At 45.8% G+C, this 19,558-nt stretch overlaps 1 protein-coding gene across 1 annotated transcript in view; it reads left to right on the top strand.

Moving 5' to 3' along the window:
* Nucleotides 1-501: 501 nt before the first annotated feature.
* pnp4a (purine nucleoside phosphorylase 4a) overlaps nt 502-19,558 on the top strand; it is a 61,044-nt gene continuing 41,987 nt past the window's right edge. Inside the window, exon 1 of the mRNA XM_055652733.1 lies at nt 502-571. Within this exon, the coding sequence (XP_055508708.1) occupies nt 502-571 (70 nt within the window). The remainder of the gene's footprint in view (nt 572-19,558) is intronic.

Genomic DNA, 19,558 nt, shown 5'->3' on the forward strand with positions numbered 1-19,558 from the left:
AGCAATTGGCTAGTTCCATTCTTTCACCATCTCCTGCGCAAATTCTTCCCTTTGACAGTTTCTTAATGATGATGATGATAATGATGATACATTATTATCACATGTACCTAGGTACAGTGAAATTCTTTGCTTTGCATACAATCCAGTAAAATCATACTATAGATAAGTACAAAAGTGCAGCGATTGTAGTGTAATAGTAGACTTCACCAAGATAGTACGCAAAGAGTCGCCACATTTCTGGTGCCCACAAAGTTTCAAAGTTCTTAAGGAGTGTAGTCTCATCATGGCTTTAAAGGCCCATTGTCCTGGCAACACAATACCTCTCTTCCGTCCGGCACCATCTTGAAAAAGGCCCTTTGTCCAACGTCCGCTGCTGTCACCAACCCCCTTCATGCTCCTCTCTGGTTCCTGGTCTTCGGGGCGGGGCAGGAGACGAGCCTTGGTTGAGCTCCAGGTGGGTTCCCAGTTCCGCGGTGGGTGAGCCGGGCCTGCTGTCGGGGTATGGCCGTGGTTCACCAGGAGCTTCTGCTTCCCACGTGGCTGGCCAGGGCCTACCCCACGGTTATCAGACGTGAACCAATTACTTCTTTCAGACCCCCCCCCACCTTCCCAGAGGTACTGCCATGTACTCATACGCAAGAGTCAAGACTCAAAAGTGTTTAATTGTCATCTGCACTGACAATGGAACAAGAAATAGTTTCTCCATGGTCTTGGTTTTTACACAGAGAGTAATGGGATCCTGGGTTAATGTGTAACCTACTTGCCTCAATGATGCTTAACATAGCAAGGAGAGGTTGTTTCCGCTAGTGGGAGAGTCTAGAATCAGAGGGCATAGCATCAGAATAAAAAGGACTTACCTTTAGAAAGGAAATGAGGAGGAATTTCATTAGTCAGAGGGTGGTGAATCTGTGGAATTCATTGCCACAGATGGGTGTGGAGGCCAAATCATGGGGTATTTTTAAGGCTGCGATTGACAGTTTCTTGATTAGTTAAGGGTGTCAGGGGTTATGAGGAGAAGGCAGGGGAATGGGATAGATCAGCCACAATTAAATGCAGAAATAGACTTGATGGGCCGAATGGCTTAATTCTCCTCCTATAACCTATGAAGTTATGAACATGTTTTAACTATGGAATCTTGCTTGGAATTGAAGGAGAGAGGTGCCATGCACTTCTCCTTTAAACTTCGCACCTCTTGCGTTAAAGTGATGCCCTCTAGTCTTTGAATTTTTACACAGAGGATGGGCGGGGTGCCTGGAATGCACTGCCAGGGACGGTGGGGGTGAAGGCAGATACAATAATGGCATTTAAAAGATTTTTAGATAGGCACATAGAAGTCCAGGGAACAGCGGGATATGGATCGTGTATAGGCAGGTGAGATCAATTTAACTTGGCATCATGTTCGGCCCAAACACTGTGGGCCAAAGGGCTGTACTGTTCTATGGTCTCTGTTCTATGTTTCGTCACCATGTACCTGAACGTATCCAATTCCTCCTTCCAGATTTAATTTCTATTTGGAATAAATAATTTCTTATTGGAATAACATGGATTTGCATTGATTGCACTAGGATGTTGATAGAAGTCTGGTATTTTTTAGAAAGGCACTCACGGGTGCAACATGCTCTATGGAGCGAGTGAAAGGGACCCGGGTTCGGGCCGAAACCCTATTGTTTCGGCGCTGTGCCTGTACTTCGCTTAGTACTGCTGCACCTGTGAGTTTCGCCAGCATTTTTTTTACCTTTGATTTTCCAGCATCTGCAGTTCCTTCTTAAATAGTAGGCTTCCTTGATACGTTTTCCAAAGATGCAGAGGGTTTGACAGAGTTAATTGGGAAAATCTTCGTCCACTGAGAGTAGGGAGATTCAAACAAGGGGACAGTACATGAGAAAAGGGACTGAAGTTTACTCAGCGGGTGCAACATCATCTATGGAGCGAAGGAAATAGGCAACGTTTCGGGCCGAAACGTTGCCTATTTCCTTCGCTCCATAGATGCTGCTGCACCCACTGAGTTTCTCCAGCATTTATGTGTACCTTCGATTTTCCAGCATCTGCAGATGGCCTGTTTCCGTAGTGTAAGGATAGTACGGTTATATGATTGCGTGTCGGCATGGACTCGGTGAGCCAGGCGGCCTGTTTCCATGCTGTATTTCTAAAATAAATTAAACTAAACTAAACTAAGCTAAATAGGAGCTTTCTCTTACCACCGCTACAGTCAAAGCAGTTTCGATTCTGTTTGTTTTCTCTTTAATATTTGTCCAGTTTGTGGATGATATCTAGAAGCAGATCCTTAAAGATGCAAAACTGCAGAAATCTCAGCAAAAAAAATAAGCTATATTACGGTAGCTGTTAACTCAAAGTGTTAACTCGTTAATTAGCCAGTAGCAGATGGTAAAGAGCAGAATTTCACCTCGGTGGGAAATGCTACCAATTGATTAACTGATGCTGTGATGAAGCATTGACTGGTGGGTTTGTAGTTCCACGTTTCACTCCTAGCATCAAGGTGAAAACACTGCCAATGGATTTCTGAGAGCAGGCTGTGTTGTCAATGTTGGTGTTCTTTGGATAATATGGAAAGAAGATAGTCTGCCTGAGCTCTCAAATGTGAGCTCTGTGAGCTCCACAAACTCACCTGAAATGAATACATATTTAGCAGAAGAATCAACCCAGGACGGCACGGAGGGGCAGCTGGTAGTGCTGCTGCCTCACAGCGCCAGTGACGCTGGTTCGATCCTGACCTCGGGTGCTGTCTATGTGGTGTTTGCCCGTTCTTCCTGTGACCACGTGGGTTTCCTCTGGGAGTGCTGGTTTCTTTCCACATGCCAAAGGCTTACAGGTTTGTAGGTTAAATGGCCCTCTAGTGTGAACGGGTGATCGATGGTCGGCATGGACTTAGTAGGCCGAGGCCTTGTTTCCATGCTTTTTAAAAAAAAAATTTTTGAAACACCATGGAAACAGGCCCTTCGGCCCACCGAATTCATGCCGACCTTTGATCACCCGTTCACATTACTATGTAATCCCATTTTCTCATCCATTCCATACACAATGGGGACAATTTAACAAAGGGCCAACTAACCTACAACCCCGCATATCCTTGGGATGTGGGAGGAAACCCATGCGATCAGACAATGAACGTGCAAACTCTACACAGACAGCACCCAAGGTCAGGATCGAACCCTTCTTTATTGGGAAGGGGGTCAAATGTTATGGGTAGAAGGCAGGAGAATGAGAATATAGACACAAAATGCTGGAGTAACTCAGCATGTCAGGCAGCATCTGCGTGAGAAAAATAATAGGTGATGTTTCGGGTCGGAAACCTTATTTGGTCTGAAGAAGGGTTCGGAACTGAACCGTCACCAATACTTTTTCACCAGAGATGTTGCCTGATCCATCGAGTTACTCCAGCATTTTGTGTCTATCGTTGGTATAAACCAGCAGAAATCTGCAGTTCTTTCTGTATCTACATTCTTCTTCAGGTTCAGAGTTACTGCTCGATAATTTGGGGGCCGTTTATTGCACCTCCACCATTGCCTCCCCTCTAAGCATGCACAGTAGCAAATCACTCATGGTATAACACAGTCAAATGAAATGGCAACACCAAGATATTAGAATCTACACACACTGTTCCCCAATAAATCTCACCTTCTGTCTTTTATCTTCAGACACTTTAAACAAATCGAATGATAAACACCAGGAGGCCTTCCTACACAGGGAGGAAAATGGGGTTGTGAGGGAGAAATAGATCAACCATGATTGAATGGCGGAATAGATTTAATGGGCTGAATGGCCTAATTCTGCTCCGATGTCTTATGAAACACAGGTCTCTGGCACTGTGAGGCAGCAACTCGATGAGCTATGCCACCGTGCTGTATCTTTAAACTAAACTTCAACTAAACTGGCACCAGGAGGGAGGATTCTTGCCTCTATGTGCAGACCAGATGATTGAAGCCAGTAAGCTGCTGTACGGTGCTGGTGAAGATGTAGGGAGATGTCTCTGTTGTTACAGCAGTGAAGGGTAACATGGTCAGGATCCAGCAATCATTCAGGACCACAGGAGCTGGGCCTAAGGCACAGGAGCAGGTGATGTTAATGGAAGGAACAGCTGTTCAGTCTCCTTGAACAGGAGAATGTTTCAGGCCCGGGTGGAGCCGGGATCGGTGACAAGACCCTGAATCTCCCGGTGGTACACAGACAAACTATCAGCAACAATCTGTTTAGGTCTCCTGCGCCTACACTTGGCCTCGATCAGAATGATCGATGACCACAATAGCTACAATCGAGGGCAGTATGGTGGCGCAGCGGTAGAGTAGCTGCCTCACAGCACCAGAGACCCGGGTTTGATCCTGACTACAGATGCTGTCTGTACAGAGTTTGTACAGTGGTCGTGTGGTTTTCCCCAGGTGCTCTGGTTTCCTCCCACACTCCAAAGACCTGCCGGATTGTAGGTTAATTGGCTTCTGTAAATTGTAAATTGTCCCAAGTTTAGTTTAGTTTAGTTTATTATCACCCGTATGGAGATACAGTGAAAAGCTTTTGTTGTGTGCTATCCAGTCAGCGGAAAGACAATACATGATTACAATCTACCTGGAGAAGTGTGTGTGGTTTTGGTCACACTGCTATATTTCTCGATTAGTATGTGTCAAAGGTTACGGGGAGAAGGCAGGAAAATGGGATCGACAGGGAATGATAGATCAGCCATGATTGAATGGCAGAGTAGACTTGATGGGCTGAATGGTCTAATTCTTCTCCTATGACTTTAGATTTTAGAGATACAGCGCAGAAACAGGCCCTTCGGCCCACCGAGTCCGCGCGACCAGCAATCACCAAGTACACTCGCATTATCCCACACACTAGGGACAATTTACAACTTTACCAAACCCAATTAACCTGTACATCTTTGGAGTGTGGGAGGAAACCGGAGCACCCACAGAAAACCCACGCGGTCACAGGGAGAACGTACAAACTCCACACAGACAGCACCTGTAGTCTGGATCAAACCCGGGTCTCTGGTGCTGTAAGGCAGCAATCCCACCGCTGCGCCACTGGGCTGCCCTGTGACGTATGAATTTACGAGGACATCGTTAAGCTGGATAGATTCACAAGGATGTTGCCAGGACTCAAGGGCCTGAACTATAGGGAGAGGTTGGGCAGGCTAGGACTTTATACCTTGGAGTGCAGGAGGATGAGGGGTGATCTTTTGACGTGTATAAAATCATGAGGGGAATAGTTAGGATGAATGCACAGTGTAGATGGAGCATCTTGGTCGGCATGGGCAAGTTGGGCCGAGCGGCCTGTTTCCATACTGTATTCCTCTATGACTTCAGGAGCCTGAGGGGCAACGTGTTCACACCTGGGTGGTGGGTACATGGAACAATATACCTACCTCCTGTGCTATATGTAGGAGGTAGTCGAGGCAGGTACTGTAACAGCATTTAGAAGACACTTGGAGACGTACTTGGAAAAAGGGTTCTGACCCAAAACGTCACTTACATCTTTTCTCTAGAGATGCTGCCTGACCCGCTGAGTTACTTCGGCATTTTGTTCTATTTTATGGATAATAATAATAATAATAATAATAATAATTTTATTTATAGAGCACTTTAAAAACAAACATAGCTGCAACAAAGTGCTGTACATCACTAATCATTGACAAAAAAGTTAATACACACCAAAACTAACAATCAAAAGAAATAGTAGGAAAAGACATGTAAAATAAAGAAACATCAAAAACATCACAAACAGAAGCAAAGCCTCAGGCATGGTCAAAAGCCAGGGAGTACAAATGCATTTTAACACTGGATTTGAAGATGGACAGTGAGGGGGCTTGTCTGATGTGCAACGGCAGGGTGTTCCAGAGTGCCGGAGCAGCAACAGAGAAGGCTCTATCCCCTCTGAACCTCCGACTAGACCTCGGTACCTCCAGGAGCAGCTGACCAGGCAGGAGCGTATGGGTGGAGCAGCTCAGAGAGGTAAGGCGGGGCGAGCCCATTCAGAGATTTAAAAACAAATAACAGTATCTTAAAATGAACCCGAAAGTGCACCGGGAGCCAGTGTAGGGATGCCAGAATTGGCGATATGTGCTCCCTCTTTCGAGTCCCTGTTAAAAGGCGAGCAGCAGCATTCTGAACCAACTGGAGACAAGCCAGATAAGAAAGATTTGAAAGGATATGGACAAAATGTGTGCAAATGGAAATAGGTAAGATGGGGCATGTTGGGCGGCATGGATAGGTTGGGCTGAAGTGCCTGTTGCCGTGCTCTATGACTATGAGTCTCCGACATTCATGTCCTTTGTCAGTATGTTGACCACAGCTGCTTGCAATATTCCATCTGCATGCAGACCAATGATTTAGAAGTTTGTATCCAGACCTCCCTGCTTTTAAATTCTCAGTCCCAGCTAATGAAGGCCAACGTCCCGTAGATTTTCTCTGTCTCTCTCTGCATCCTGGTAACGGCGTGTAAAACCGCGATGCAATTTACTTATCCCTCGGTAAATAGCAAGGCTCCGAATGACATTGAATCTCAATGTAAATGATGATTTCCCCATTGGACGGCTTCTCGCTCGTGCAGCACTACTGTTGGCAACGGCGCTCACTGGGGGCAAGTTAATCTGAAAGATAAATGCCAGCGCAATAAATAAGGCATGAACGTGCCCAGGTCTGTCTGCATCAGAGGGTCGAGAGGTAGGGAAAGGGGGAGAGGGAGAGAGAGAGGGAGAGAGTGTTTGTGAAATAAAGATAGAAAGAGAGGTGGAAGGAAAGAGAGGGAAGATGGAGAGAAAAACAGACAGACAGACAGAGAGAAATAGAGGGACAGAAATAGACTGACTGAGAAAGTGAGAGAGGTAGATAGAGAGAGATAGTGTGTGTGTGTGTACGAGCATGTGTGAGAGGGAGAGACAGACAGAAAGAGAGAGAGAGAGAGAGGTGTGATATCCTAACCCCCCCAGTCTGAGAGAGAGAGTATTTCCTTCGCTCCATAGATGCTGCTGCACCCGCTGAGTTTCTCCAGCACTTTTGTTTACCTTTGATTTTCCAGCATCTGCAGTTGCTTCTTAAACTCCTAACCCCCCATTTTGAAACATTACTTTTCATCCCCCTCACCCCTCCACCGCCACCCCCTCCCCTCTGCATATGATGTCAACATCAGATCACTTTAAGATGCCTCTCCCTGGTTCCCCTCTCCACCAAACGGGCCTAAAGTCTACGTTCTTTGAAGGCGGCTGCAGCTACTTCCAGAGTGTGGTGGGCTCGTCAAAGGTCAGCGACAGCGGCCCCATCTGTTAAGATCAAGATCAAGATTTAAGAGTGTTTTATTGTCACATGTCCCAGATAGAACAATGAAGTTCTTGCTTGCAGCAGCACAACAGAATATATAAACGGAACTCTGTAAACAATATAATAAGCAAGAAAAAAATAATTCAGTGTGTATATATATACACACACACACACACAACACACACATATATCTAAAGAAGGGTCTCGACCCGAAATGTAACCCATTTCTCTCCAGAGATGCTGCCTGTCATGCTGAATTACTGCAGCTTTTTGCGTCTATCTTCGGATTAAACCAGCATCTGCAGTTCCTTCCTACACACACATATAATCACATTAAAACAAGCAAACAATAATAGTGCCGCTGAGGTTAGAATTGAACCCGTCTTTGGGATGTGGGAGGAAACCTGAGCACCCAGAGAGGAAACCCCATGCAGTCACAGGGAGAACGTACAAACTCCATATACAGACAGACATCACCCAAGGTCAGGATCGAACCTGGGCCTCTAGCGCTGTGAGGCAGCGGCCCTACCACCCAACAAACAATTGCTAGGACAATGTGAGAGTGTGGGATTAGTTCTTTGAGGGCAAGAGAGAAAAAGGAAAAATAACAAGTAAATTACCCAGTGGATAATTAAGGGTATTTGCATCTACTGTAGCAGAGGTAAGTGGTTCATTCAATTGATCATATCATTGATTTCTCTAACTTTGAGTAAACCTTGCATTCCCTCTCTCTCCATCCCTCCCCCATCCTAGTTGTTGTACTAGTTTTACTGTAGTCTGTGTAGGAAAGAACAGCAGATGCTGGTTTAAATCGAAGGTAGGTACAAAATGCAAGAGTAACTTAGCGGGTCAGGCAGCATCTCTGGAGAGAAGGAATGGGTGACATTTCGGTTAACCTACAAACTTGTACATCTTCGGAGTGCGAGCAGGAAACGAAGCACCTGGAGAAAACCTACGCAGTCACAGGGAGAGCGTGCAAACTCTGAAGAGACAGCACCCGTAGTGAGGATCGAAATGTGTCTCTGACCCTGTAAGGCGGCAACTCTACAGCCACGCTACCGTGCCGTCCAAAATCTTGAACTAAGAGTTATTCCCTATATCCTGTATCTGTACACTGTGCTCGGCTCGATTGTAATCATGTATAGTCTTTTCGCTGAATGGATAACACAAGACAAAAAAGTTTATCACTGTACCATCTTTCACAACCTTCTTCAGACTGAAAGGAGAGGGGAGGGAACTGGAGGTAAGAAAAGGCCAATGTAGCGGAAATAGAGTTTGGGGATAGGGCCAGTGTACGGGTGGAACAGTGGTTGTTCAACGTACCCAACAAAGAGGCAGGCAAAGCTAGGGCCCGTACGAGTGCCCCTGGCCACGCCTCTGATTTGGAGGAAGTGGGAGGAGTTGGAGTCTAACTCCCCTTCCCATTCCCATTCTCATACAGACTTCTCTGTAGACTCAATCTTGATCAGTCTGAAGAAGGGTCCCGACCCAAAACCGGAAGGGTCCCATTCCTTCTCTCCAGAGATGCTGCCTGACCCGCTGAGTTACTCCAGCATTCGGTGTGCACCATGGTCCTGTGGCGTTTCACTGTATGTACGTTCAAGAAGGAACTGCAGATGCTGGAGAATCGGAGGTAGACAAAATTGCTGGAGAAACTCAGCGGGTGCGGCAGCATCTATGGAGCGAAGGAAAGAGGCAAGGTTTCGGGCCGAAACGTTGCCTCTTTCCTTCACTCCATAGATGCTGCCGCACCCGCTGAGTTTCTCCAGCAATTTTGTCTACCTTCACTGTGTGTATCATTATCACCGAGCTCACAGCCAACAATGGACCATTGTGGGCTCCACCTTTCCTTGATCATCGTTACTTTTTGCATTTATTTGTTCTATATCTCTCTAAATCACTGACTATGTCTCTTGTTTCCCTTTCCCTCTCAGTCTAAACATCACCTATTCCTTTTCTCAGGCAGAGATGCTGCCTTAACCCACTGAGTTACTCCGGCTTTTTGTGTCTATCTTCGGCATTCATTCAAATCCCTTTTTCTGCCGGTAAAATGCAGTAGCTTATCTTGTCCCCTAGCATGGCGACTGTATGCAAATTCCAGTTGGCACCAATGCTCGCGGGAACAGGGCAAAGCAGCATAATTCATGAGGAGAAAAATCATTGCCTCAGGGTTAATGAACAGCCTGCATTGGTCTCTAATTAACACATTAATCATTGGAGCAAAAGCCAGGAGTGTGGCCATGCATCTGTGTGGGAGAGTGTCGTTCAAATCATTCATCACAAGAGTGAATGTCGGGGGACAGGTTGGTCTGGTCTGCTTTGGCTTTGGACACAATGTGCTGGAGTAACTCAGCTAGTCAGGCAGCATCACCGGAGAACATGGATGGGTGACGTTTCAGGTCAGGACCCTTCTTCAGACTGATCAAGATTGAGTCTGCAGAAAGTCTGTACGGGAATGGGAATGGGAAGGGGAGTTAAACTTCAACTCCTCCCACTTCCTCCAAATCAGAGGCGTGGCCAAGGGCACTCGTACGGGCCCTAGCTTTGCCTGCCTCTTTGTTGGGTACGTTGAACAATCACTGTTCCACCCAAAGATCTTATAGCGAAGATCTTTGGTTCCACCCGTACACTGGCCCTATCCCCAAACTCTATTTCCGCTACATTGGCCTTTTCTTACCTCCAGTTCCCTCCCCTCTACTTTCAGTCTGAAGAAGGGTGTGAAAGACGGTACAGTGATAAGCTTTTTTCGTTGCGTGTTATCCATTCAGCGAAAAGACTATACATGATTACAATCGAGCCGGCCACAGTGTACAGATACAGGATATAGGGACAGCATGGACTCAGTGGACAGAAGGGCTTGTGTCCACGTTGTATCTCTAAAGTCTAAAGTAAAGTATAAACACCAGGCATTTCTCACAAAATCAGGAGCTCTCTTTCCATAAAAAAAACTGGGATCAATTGAAAAATGAGTTGGATAGTTGTTTGTTAGGTAAAAAATATATTGATTGATTGATTGATTTGAATTGATTGATTGCAAGATTCAGCATGGAAACAGTTCCACCACATCCTTGCCGACCAGCGTTCACCTGTTCACACTGAGGATACACACAAAATGCTGGAGTAACTCAGCAGTTCAGCGATCATCTCCGGAGAAAAAGAATAGGTGACAGTTCAGTCCAAAGAACGGTTCAGAACCAAAACATTACCTATTCTTTTTCTCCCCACACACTAGGGTCAATTTACGGAGGCCAATTAACCTACAAATCCCAATAGACAATAGGTGCAAGAGTAGGCCATTCGGCCCTTCGAGCCAGCACCGCCATTCAATGTGATCATGGCTGATCATCCCCAATCAGTACCCCGTTCCTGCCTTCTCCCTGCACATCTTTGGGATGTAGGGGAAAACTGGAGCACCCGGAGGATACCCACGTGGTTCAGGGAGAACGTGCAAACTCCACACAGACAGCACCCGTTGTCAGAATCGAGCCCGGGTCTCTGGCACTGTAAGGCAGCAACACCACCACTGCGCCACAGTGCCTCCCTGGGTCATTGTGGGTAAAATTTAATTAAATTTGTTTGAATATAACTTATTTGTTGCGATGGCAACAGTAGATTTTTAAAAATTGGACTCCTCTCTGTAGAGGCTGGAAGATTCCGTGGGAAGAGCTGAATTAAATCAGAGTAACAACTATTGCCTTTGGGACATGGAGACAATTTACTGTCGTGAATGTTAATATGGATTTGTTTTTCAAAGTGGTTTGTGGCATCATTGGCATGACCAGCATTTGTTGGCCAATCCTTGGGCGGTAAAGTGTTTGATCCTGACCTCAGGCGCTGTCTGTGTGTGGAGTTTGCAATTTCTCTCTATGACCGCGTGGGTTTACTCCGGATGCTCCAGTTTCTTCCCACAGACGTGCTGGTTTGTAGCTTAAATGACCCTCTGTAAATTGCCTCAAATTTGAAGGGAGTGGATGGGAAAATGGGATTAGATAGAACTAGTGCGAATGTGTGCTTGGTGGCCAGCAGGGACTTGGGGTGCTGAATGGCCTGTATCCATGCTGCATCTTTAAAGTTACACAGTGGCACAGTGGGAGAGTTGCTGCCTCACAGCGCCAGAGACCCAGTTCGATGCTGACTACAGGTGCTGTCTGTACGAAGTTTGCCCATTTTCCCCATGACCGCGTGGGTTTTCTTTGGGTGCTTCGGTTTCCTCCCACATTCCAAAGATGTACAGGTTTGTAGATTAATTGGCTTCAGTTGTAAATTGTCCCTAGTGTATAGGATGGAACTAGTGTATGGGGATTGTTAGTTGGTGCTGACTCAGTGGGCCAAAGGGCTTGTTTCTGAATTGCACCTCTAAATTAAACTGATCTAAACTATTCCAGGATAATCCATGATGAAAAACAAATGCTGCGTTCACTGTGTAAATACATTTAGACTTGAATCTTGTGGAGAAGGTCAAGTGGTGTTTTAGAACCCAGTAAGGATTGGAGCAAGCCCCCATCTCACACCACGCAAGGGCTTTAACTGCTCCCATCCTGAGAATGATTGAGCATGGCGGAGGGTGACAGAATAAAATCTCACAAATGCAACACAACGCCTCCTTCCCGCAGAAAAGTCAAAGAGTCGGCGGCACAGTGGCGCAGCGGGTGGAGCTGCTGCCTCACTGTGCCAGAGACCCGAGTTTGATCCTGACATTGGGCACTGTCTGCTGTGGAGTTTGTACGTTCTCCCCCCGTGGGTTTCCTCCAGGTGCTCTGATTTCCTCCCACATCCCAAAGATGGCAGGTTGTAGGTGAATTGCCCCTAGTGTGTAGGGAGTGGATGTGAAAGTGAACAGGTGATGGGTGGTCGGTGTGGACTCGCCGGGCCGAGGCGGCTGTTTCCGCCCTCTAACTTTAGTTTGAAAAGCCTCGGTAGACCAACTAGCCACTGCTGCAGATCAGACAAGTCAGCAGCTCACTGCTGCAACCTCAACCCCTTCCCTCCCAACCCTAACATTAACACAACAAATGAAATAATTAATTTGAACAGTCCAGAGTTAACCCCATCCAGCAGATAAAAGATAATTAACCGATGATGAACTGGAATAGATAAAAGTAACTATGCGTAGGAAGGACCTGCAGATGCTGGATTACACCAAAGATAGTTACAAAATGTTGAAGTAACTCAGCAGGTCAGGCAGCGTCTCTGGAGCAAAGGAATAGGTGACGATTCGGGTCGAGACCCTTTTTCAGACTGAGAGTAAGGGGAGAGGGAAACTAGAGGTATGAAATGGTACAGAACCTTTTACAAAAATAAAATGGGGGATGGGTTGTGCGGGGAGGAGAGGTGGAAGAGAGGCAAGATAGTCCAGGCCATTTATCACCCTCTTTAGATTTGTGGGGTGAGGGTTCTAAATTTGACAAATTCTACAGCTAGACACTAACTGTTTAATAATGTTACTGTGTCGGTGGCTCCAGTAAATTAAACCTTTCAATCATAAGACAGATCACAGTTCGGCGATTCAGACCCATGCATTAGAGATTGGCCGGGGAAAGTGATTTGATCTCCCACCGTCTCCAAGACTGATTAATTGCTCTGAGAATCGCTGAAAGGCGACAGTTTGCCTGCTACAGATTTAGACGACTTTGGATAGGCCGCATCGGGAGTAAATGTGTGCTGTTCATGTTCATCTGTTATAGGAGCAGTATTAGGCTATTTAGGCCCATCAAATCCACTCTGCCATTCAATCATGGCTGATCTATCTTACCCTCTTCAACCCCATTCCCCTGCTTTCTCCCCAGTGGCCGATTGGGAAAGGGGGAGATGCAGCGAGACCTGGGTGTCATGGTACACCAGTCATTGAAGGTAGGCATGCAGGTGCAGCAGGCAGTAAAGAAAGCAAATGGTATGTTAGCTTTCATTGCAAAAGGATTTGAGTATAGGAGCAGGGAGGTTCTACTGCAGTTGTACAGGGTCTTGGTGAGACCACACCTGGAGTATTGCGTGCAGTTTTGGTCTCCAAATCTGCGGAAGGACATTATTGCCATAGAGGGAGTGCAGAGACGGTTCACCAGACTGATTCCTGGGATGTCAGGACTGTCTTATGAAGAAAGACTGGATAGATTTGGTTTATACTCTCTAGAATTTAGGAGATTGAGAGGGGATCTTATAGAAACTTACAAAATTATTAAGGGGTTGGACAGGCTAGATGCAGGAAGATTGTTCCCGATGTTGGGGAAGTCCAGGACAAGGGGTCACAGCTTAAGGATAAGGGGGAAATCCTTTAAAACCGAGACGAGAAGAACTTTTTTCACACAGAGAGTGGTGAATCTCTGGAACTCTCTGCCACAGAGGGTAGTTGAGGCCAGTTCATTGGCTATATTTAAAAGGGAGTTAGATATGCCCCTTGTGGCCAAGGGGATCAGAGGGTATGGAGAGAAGGCAGGTACGGGATACTGAGTTGGATGATCAGCCATGATCATATTGAATGGCGGTGCAGGCCCGAAGGGCCGAATGGCCTACTCCTGCTCCTAATTTCTATGTTTCTATAACCCCTGACATCCATACTAATCAAGAATCTATCAATCTCCACCTTAAAAATATCCATTGACTTGGCCTCCAGTTTTCTGTGGTGATGAATTCCACAGATTCACCACCCTCTGACTAAAGAAAATCCTCCTCATCTCCTTTCTAAAGGTGTGTCCTTTTATTCTGAGGCTATGGCCTCTCTTCCTAGACTCTCCCACTGCTGGAAACATCCTCTCCACATCCACTCTGTCCAGACCTTTCACTAGTCGGTAGGTTTCAATGGGTCCCACCTCATCCTTCTAAACTCATCCATTCTCCAGATTTAGAGAGATATATTTATTATTGTCACATGGACAGACGTACAGTGAAAAGCTTTATACGGGCCAAACGTGGGCAGGTTGGATTAGCATACATGGAGCATCCTGGTCAGCATTGACAAGTTTAGTTTAGGTTTGGTTTAGTTTAGTTTAATTTATGGTCACATGTACAGTGTCAGGTTCGAATGCTACCAGTCAAAGAAAAGGCTATACATGAATACAATCAAGCCATCCATTGTGCGCAGATAAAGGGTAAAGAGTACAACTTTTAGTGTAAGATAAAGTCTGATAAAGTCCAATTAAAGATAGCTCAAAGGACTCCAATGAGGTAGATGAGGTCAAGACTGCTCTCTAGTTGTTGATAGGATGGTTCAGTTGCCTGATAATAGCTGAGAAGAAACTGTCCCTGAATCTGGAGGAATGCATTTTCAAATTCCTGTACCTCTTGCCTGATGGGAGAGGGGAGAAGAGGGATTGGCCAGGGTGAGACTGGTCCTTGATTATGCTGGTGGCCTTGCTGAGGCAGCGTGACGTGTAGATGGACTCAATGGAAGGGATATCGGTTTGTGTGATGGTTTGGGCTACATCCACAACTCTCTGTAATATGTTGTGGTCTTTGATGGAGCTGTTCCCAAACCGTACTACGATGCATCCTGATAAGATGCTTTCTATGGCACATTGACGGGCCAAAAGACCTGTTTCTATGCTGTATGACTATGACTAAAGAATTCTTGTGGCCCAATTACAGGAAGGATGTGGAGTGGCCTCTCCACAGATGCTGCCTGACCCGTTACATTCCTCCAGCCGTTTGTGGCTTTATTTTTTGCTCCAGATTCCAGCAGCATGTGCAGTCTCTTGTGTCTCCGGGTATCCAGTAAACACTGAAACACGACAAACAAGCCATAGCCTTTGTTATCTCCAGTGATGCAGAGAAAGTCCTGGTCTGACCTTCCATTCAGTGAGGCACGCTGGACTAAGAACACATATATTTCCCACATAAATTCAATTTATCTGTCTCCCCTTTTATCCTGTGGACAGGTCAATGATAAGGGGTGTGTTTTGTTTTATTAAGTCGGCCTCAGAGTCCCAGCCTGGGGTCTTTGAATGCGCGGTAACATGCAGAAACCCAGGCAAACGTGCGGGCCACCAACAGATTAAACAGATTGATTTCTGTTGCGATAACTTTAATAAGATTGACCTGTGATTATGAGTTCTCCACCTGATATTGATGTAAGGGCGTGGGGCAGAGCGACGAGAGCAGCAAGACTGCTCTGAGAGCACCGCTGATCATTTATCTCCCTAAACAGTCGTTCATCTTGATTAGCTCCCCCTTTGACAGTCCCCTGTCTCATAAACGCATCATTGTTTGTTAGTTCGATTGCTGAGGAAATTTATCTCCCTTTCTCAGAGCCTAAGGTTTTGTTTAATACATAGAACATAGAACAGGTCGTTCGACCCACAATGTCTGTGCCAAACTTAATGCCACGACCGACACTTATCTGTCTGCACATGATCCAATCCCTCCATTCCCTGCATATCATGTGTCTATCCAAAAGTCTCTTGAACACCGCTATCGTACCTGCCTCCACCAGCACTCCCCGCAGCTCGTTCCAGACCCCCAACCACCCTCTGTGTATAAAATTCACCCCGCACATAATCATAGTCATACAGCATGGAAACAGGCCATTCGGCCCAACTTGCCCATGCTGTCCAACATGCCGCATCTACACCACTACTCTATCCCCACCTTCCTGCGTTTGGCCTATAACCCTCTAAACCTATCCTTTCCAAGTACCTGTCTAAATGTTTCTTAAATGTTGTGATAGTACCTGCCTGAACTACCTCCTCTGGCAGCTCGTTCCATACACCCACCACCCTTTGTGTAAAAAAATTGCCCCTCAGGTTCCTTTCCATCCCTCACATCTTCCTTAAACTCTGTTCCTCTCCCCTTAAACCTACGCTCTCTGATATTTGATATCTCCATCCTGGGAAACAGGTTCTCTCTGTCTACTCTAAGCCTCGCATAATTTTATATTGTCACATATACCGAGGTTGCAAAGAAAGCAAGGAGGAAGATACAGAGTGCTGAATATAAAGTAACACTCGGCATTGTAGCGCATCAGTTCTATGTTCTATGTTCTACATCAATGAAGAACAGTACGAGTCAGTGGTGTGCGATTTAATGTGAAGCTGAATCAGTCGAGGGCAAACACCTTCGATCTGCTGCTGGCTGTTCGAGGAAGTGGTTCTGGCCACAGTCCCTGCAAGGGTTCCGAGGCTGTGCTGCAGCGACAGAGATAAGGGCGGCTTCAAGTGGAGGGGCTCTTGGAGACGGGTGGCTTCATTCGTTCAGAACGGTGAGCTTCTTGTGTCAGCGAGTGCAACCGAGGCGATGGTGTGAGAGGAAGCAACACCAGGTGTTTGCAACCACAGGTAGAGGGTTCACTGACACTCCATGTGTTCAGCAGCAGCAGCACAAACAAGACCCCCAACACTTTCTTATATCTGAGCTCTGAGATCAAGAAACAATCTAGCGCATTGGAATTTACAGAATAGTTTACTTTAGTTTCCTTTACTATAATTAACTTTAATTAACTTTATTTTATATTAGTTTGGTTTAATTTACTTTAGATTAGTTTAGTTTAATTTATTTTAATTTGGTTTATTGTTTTCCCATGTACCATGATACAATGGAAAGCTTTTCCTGCTGTCGATGATGAAGATGTCCTCACAATGCCTTTGGTTATTCCATTTACACTATTTCAGGAAGGACGTGGAGAATTTGGAGAGGGTGCACTGGAAGTTTAGCAGAACGATGTCTGGACTAGAAGTTTTGGCTACAGGGACAGGTTGGATAGATGGATTTATTTCTCTGAAACATTAGAGATTGAGGGGAGACTTTGATAGAAATACATAAAATGATGAAAGGCATAGATAGGGTAGACAGTCAGAAACTTTTTTGCAGGGTGGAAATGTCTAATTATAATGTGGGCATTTTGTGACAGGGGAAAAGTTAAATGGAGATGTGTGGGGCAATTGTTTTACACAGAGAATAATGGGGGTTTGGAACGCATGGCCAGGGGTGGTGGTGGAGGCAGACACGATAGTGGCATTTTAGAAGCTTTTTGAGAGGCAAATGGAAATGCAGGGAATGGAGGGATATGGATCATGTACAGGCAAATTAGATCAGTTTAACTTGGCATCATGTTCAGCATAAACATTGTGGGCCGAACAATAAAGTATCAATGAATCCTTGAATGGAATCATTGAAAGGTCTGTTCCCGTGCTGTATGTATCCTTCTGTTTCATGTTCTATGTTCTGTGTTCTATGTTCTATGTTCTCATCAGCCCACTTGGCTGAATTCCCAAGTCGAGGAAATGGCAGAGAAATAGAATGCTTCTGCAGAGAAAACTTTTGTCTAAAGTCTAAACTCAACAGCAAACGAAGACACAAATTGCTGGAGTAACTCAGCGGGCACGCAACATCTGTGTACAATATGGATAGGCAATGTTTTGGTGGCATCACCAAATAACACAATACAGCACCAGAGACCCGGGTTTGATCCTGACTATGGGAGATGTACCATGTTCTCCCTGTGACCACGTGGGTTTTCTCCTGGTGCACCAGTTTTCTCCCACAGTCGAAAGTCGCGCACGTTTATAGCTTAATTGGCCTCTGTAAATTGTCCCTAATGTGTAGAACAGAATGAATGTGCAGGTGATTGTTGGTGGGTGCGGACATTGGTAGGCCGATGGGCCCGTTTCCACGTTGTATCTCTAAAACTAAAACTAAAATCTATTCCCTGCATTTCCATGTGCCTATCCAAAAGCCTCTTAAATGCCACTATTGTGTCTGCCTCCACTACTACCCCTGGCAGTGTGTTCCAGGCACCCACTACCCTCTGTAAAATAACTCATCCCACATAGCCCTGCTCTCTAGTATTGGTCATTGCCACCCTGGGAGAAAGGTTCCAACAGTAAAGTGATGTTTCAGGTTGGGACCCTTCTGCAGAAACCCCACCTCTCTTCCATCTTTCTTCCCCCTACTACAATCAGTCTGAGGAAGGATCCCGACCCGAAACGCTACCTGGCCCTGTCTTCCAGAGATGCTGCCTGACCCGCTGAGTTAACTCCAGCATTTTGCCAACCTTTTTTTTTGCCAATCAAGTGAGCTGCATTGCCCCTGAATGGTGTCGAGCTTATGGAGTGTTACTACTGCAGTGATCCGGGCAAGTCGAGAGTGTAACATCGCACTCCTGACGTGTCTCGTTGACAGTGCTTGTATAAGCCAGATGGAAACCAAGGAATAATATCAACAATACAAATCCTTCCCCCTCTCCCTAGTTATTAACCTCAATATCCTTCTCCGCTGTGCTGAAGTTTCCGTTCCAGATTAAGTCGTACGTGCTGTTTTGGCATCAGATGTCTGACTTAACACCCTTGCACCTCAAGTGTGGGTGAATTCATGTAAATTAATGGCACGGTTAAGACTTGAAAGGCTGGTGACCTGTTTCTGGTGGCCAAATGCATCAGTTCAAAGCATCTATAATCATCAGCCATGATGTACCCCCGACAGCAAAGCACAATGATATAATGTCTTTGCAATCATAAAATCATTATATGCTTTTTAATTCAAATATTTAGAAAAAATACATGAAGCTAGAAATTAAACTTAATTGCATTGATGGATATTATGAACCAGCAAGGTTGTGCAGCAGTAGAGTTGCTGCCTTACAGTGCCAGAGACCCGGGTTTGATCCTGACTACGGGTGCTGTCTGTACGGAGTTTATACATTCTCCCTGTGACCGCATGAGATTTCTCCGGGTGCTCCGGTTTCCTCCTACATTCCAAAGTCGAGCAGGTTTGTAGGTTAATTTGCTCCTGTAATTCGTCCCTAGTGTGTAGGATAGTGCTAGTGCACGGGGTGATGATTGGTCGGCACGGACTCAGTGGGCCGAAGGGCCTGTTTCCATGCTGTATCTCTTAACTAATCTAAGCACAGGTTCCTATTATTCTGCTTCTAATTCACAGTTAGGTGGTTTAATGTCTAACGAGCGTCTCTGGTTTTATTGCCCACTAATCTACCCACCACACATCCTTCAGAAGTAATAAAGTACCAACTTGGATGACTAGAGCTAACTGTCTGTAATAAAAAAGGAACTGCAGGTGCTGGTTTATAACAAAGGTAGATATAAAGTGCTGGAGTAACTCAGTGGGTCCGGCAGCATCTCTGGAGAAAAAGGATGGGTGACGCTTTGGGTTGGGTCAAATCTGCTGCACCGTTCGATCAGTCTGTAGAAGGGTCCTGACCTGAAACGCCAGCTATCCATGTTCTCCAGAGATGCTGCCTGACCTGCTGAGCTACTCCAGCACTTTGTGTCTTTCTAACTAAGTTTGTGATTATTCGACTTGGGAATGATTGAACTCCTTCTTGAGCAATCACCTAAAAAAAACACACA

This window comes from Leucoraja erinacea, chromosome 21 (genome assembly GCF_028641065.1).
Source record: "Leucoraja erinacea ecotype New England chromosome 21, Leri_hhj_1, whole genome shotgun sequence".
In the NCBI taxonomy this organism is placed as follows: Eukaryota; Metazoa; Chordata; class Chondrichthyes; order Rajiformes; family Rajidae; genus Leucoraja; species Leucoraja erinaceus.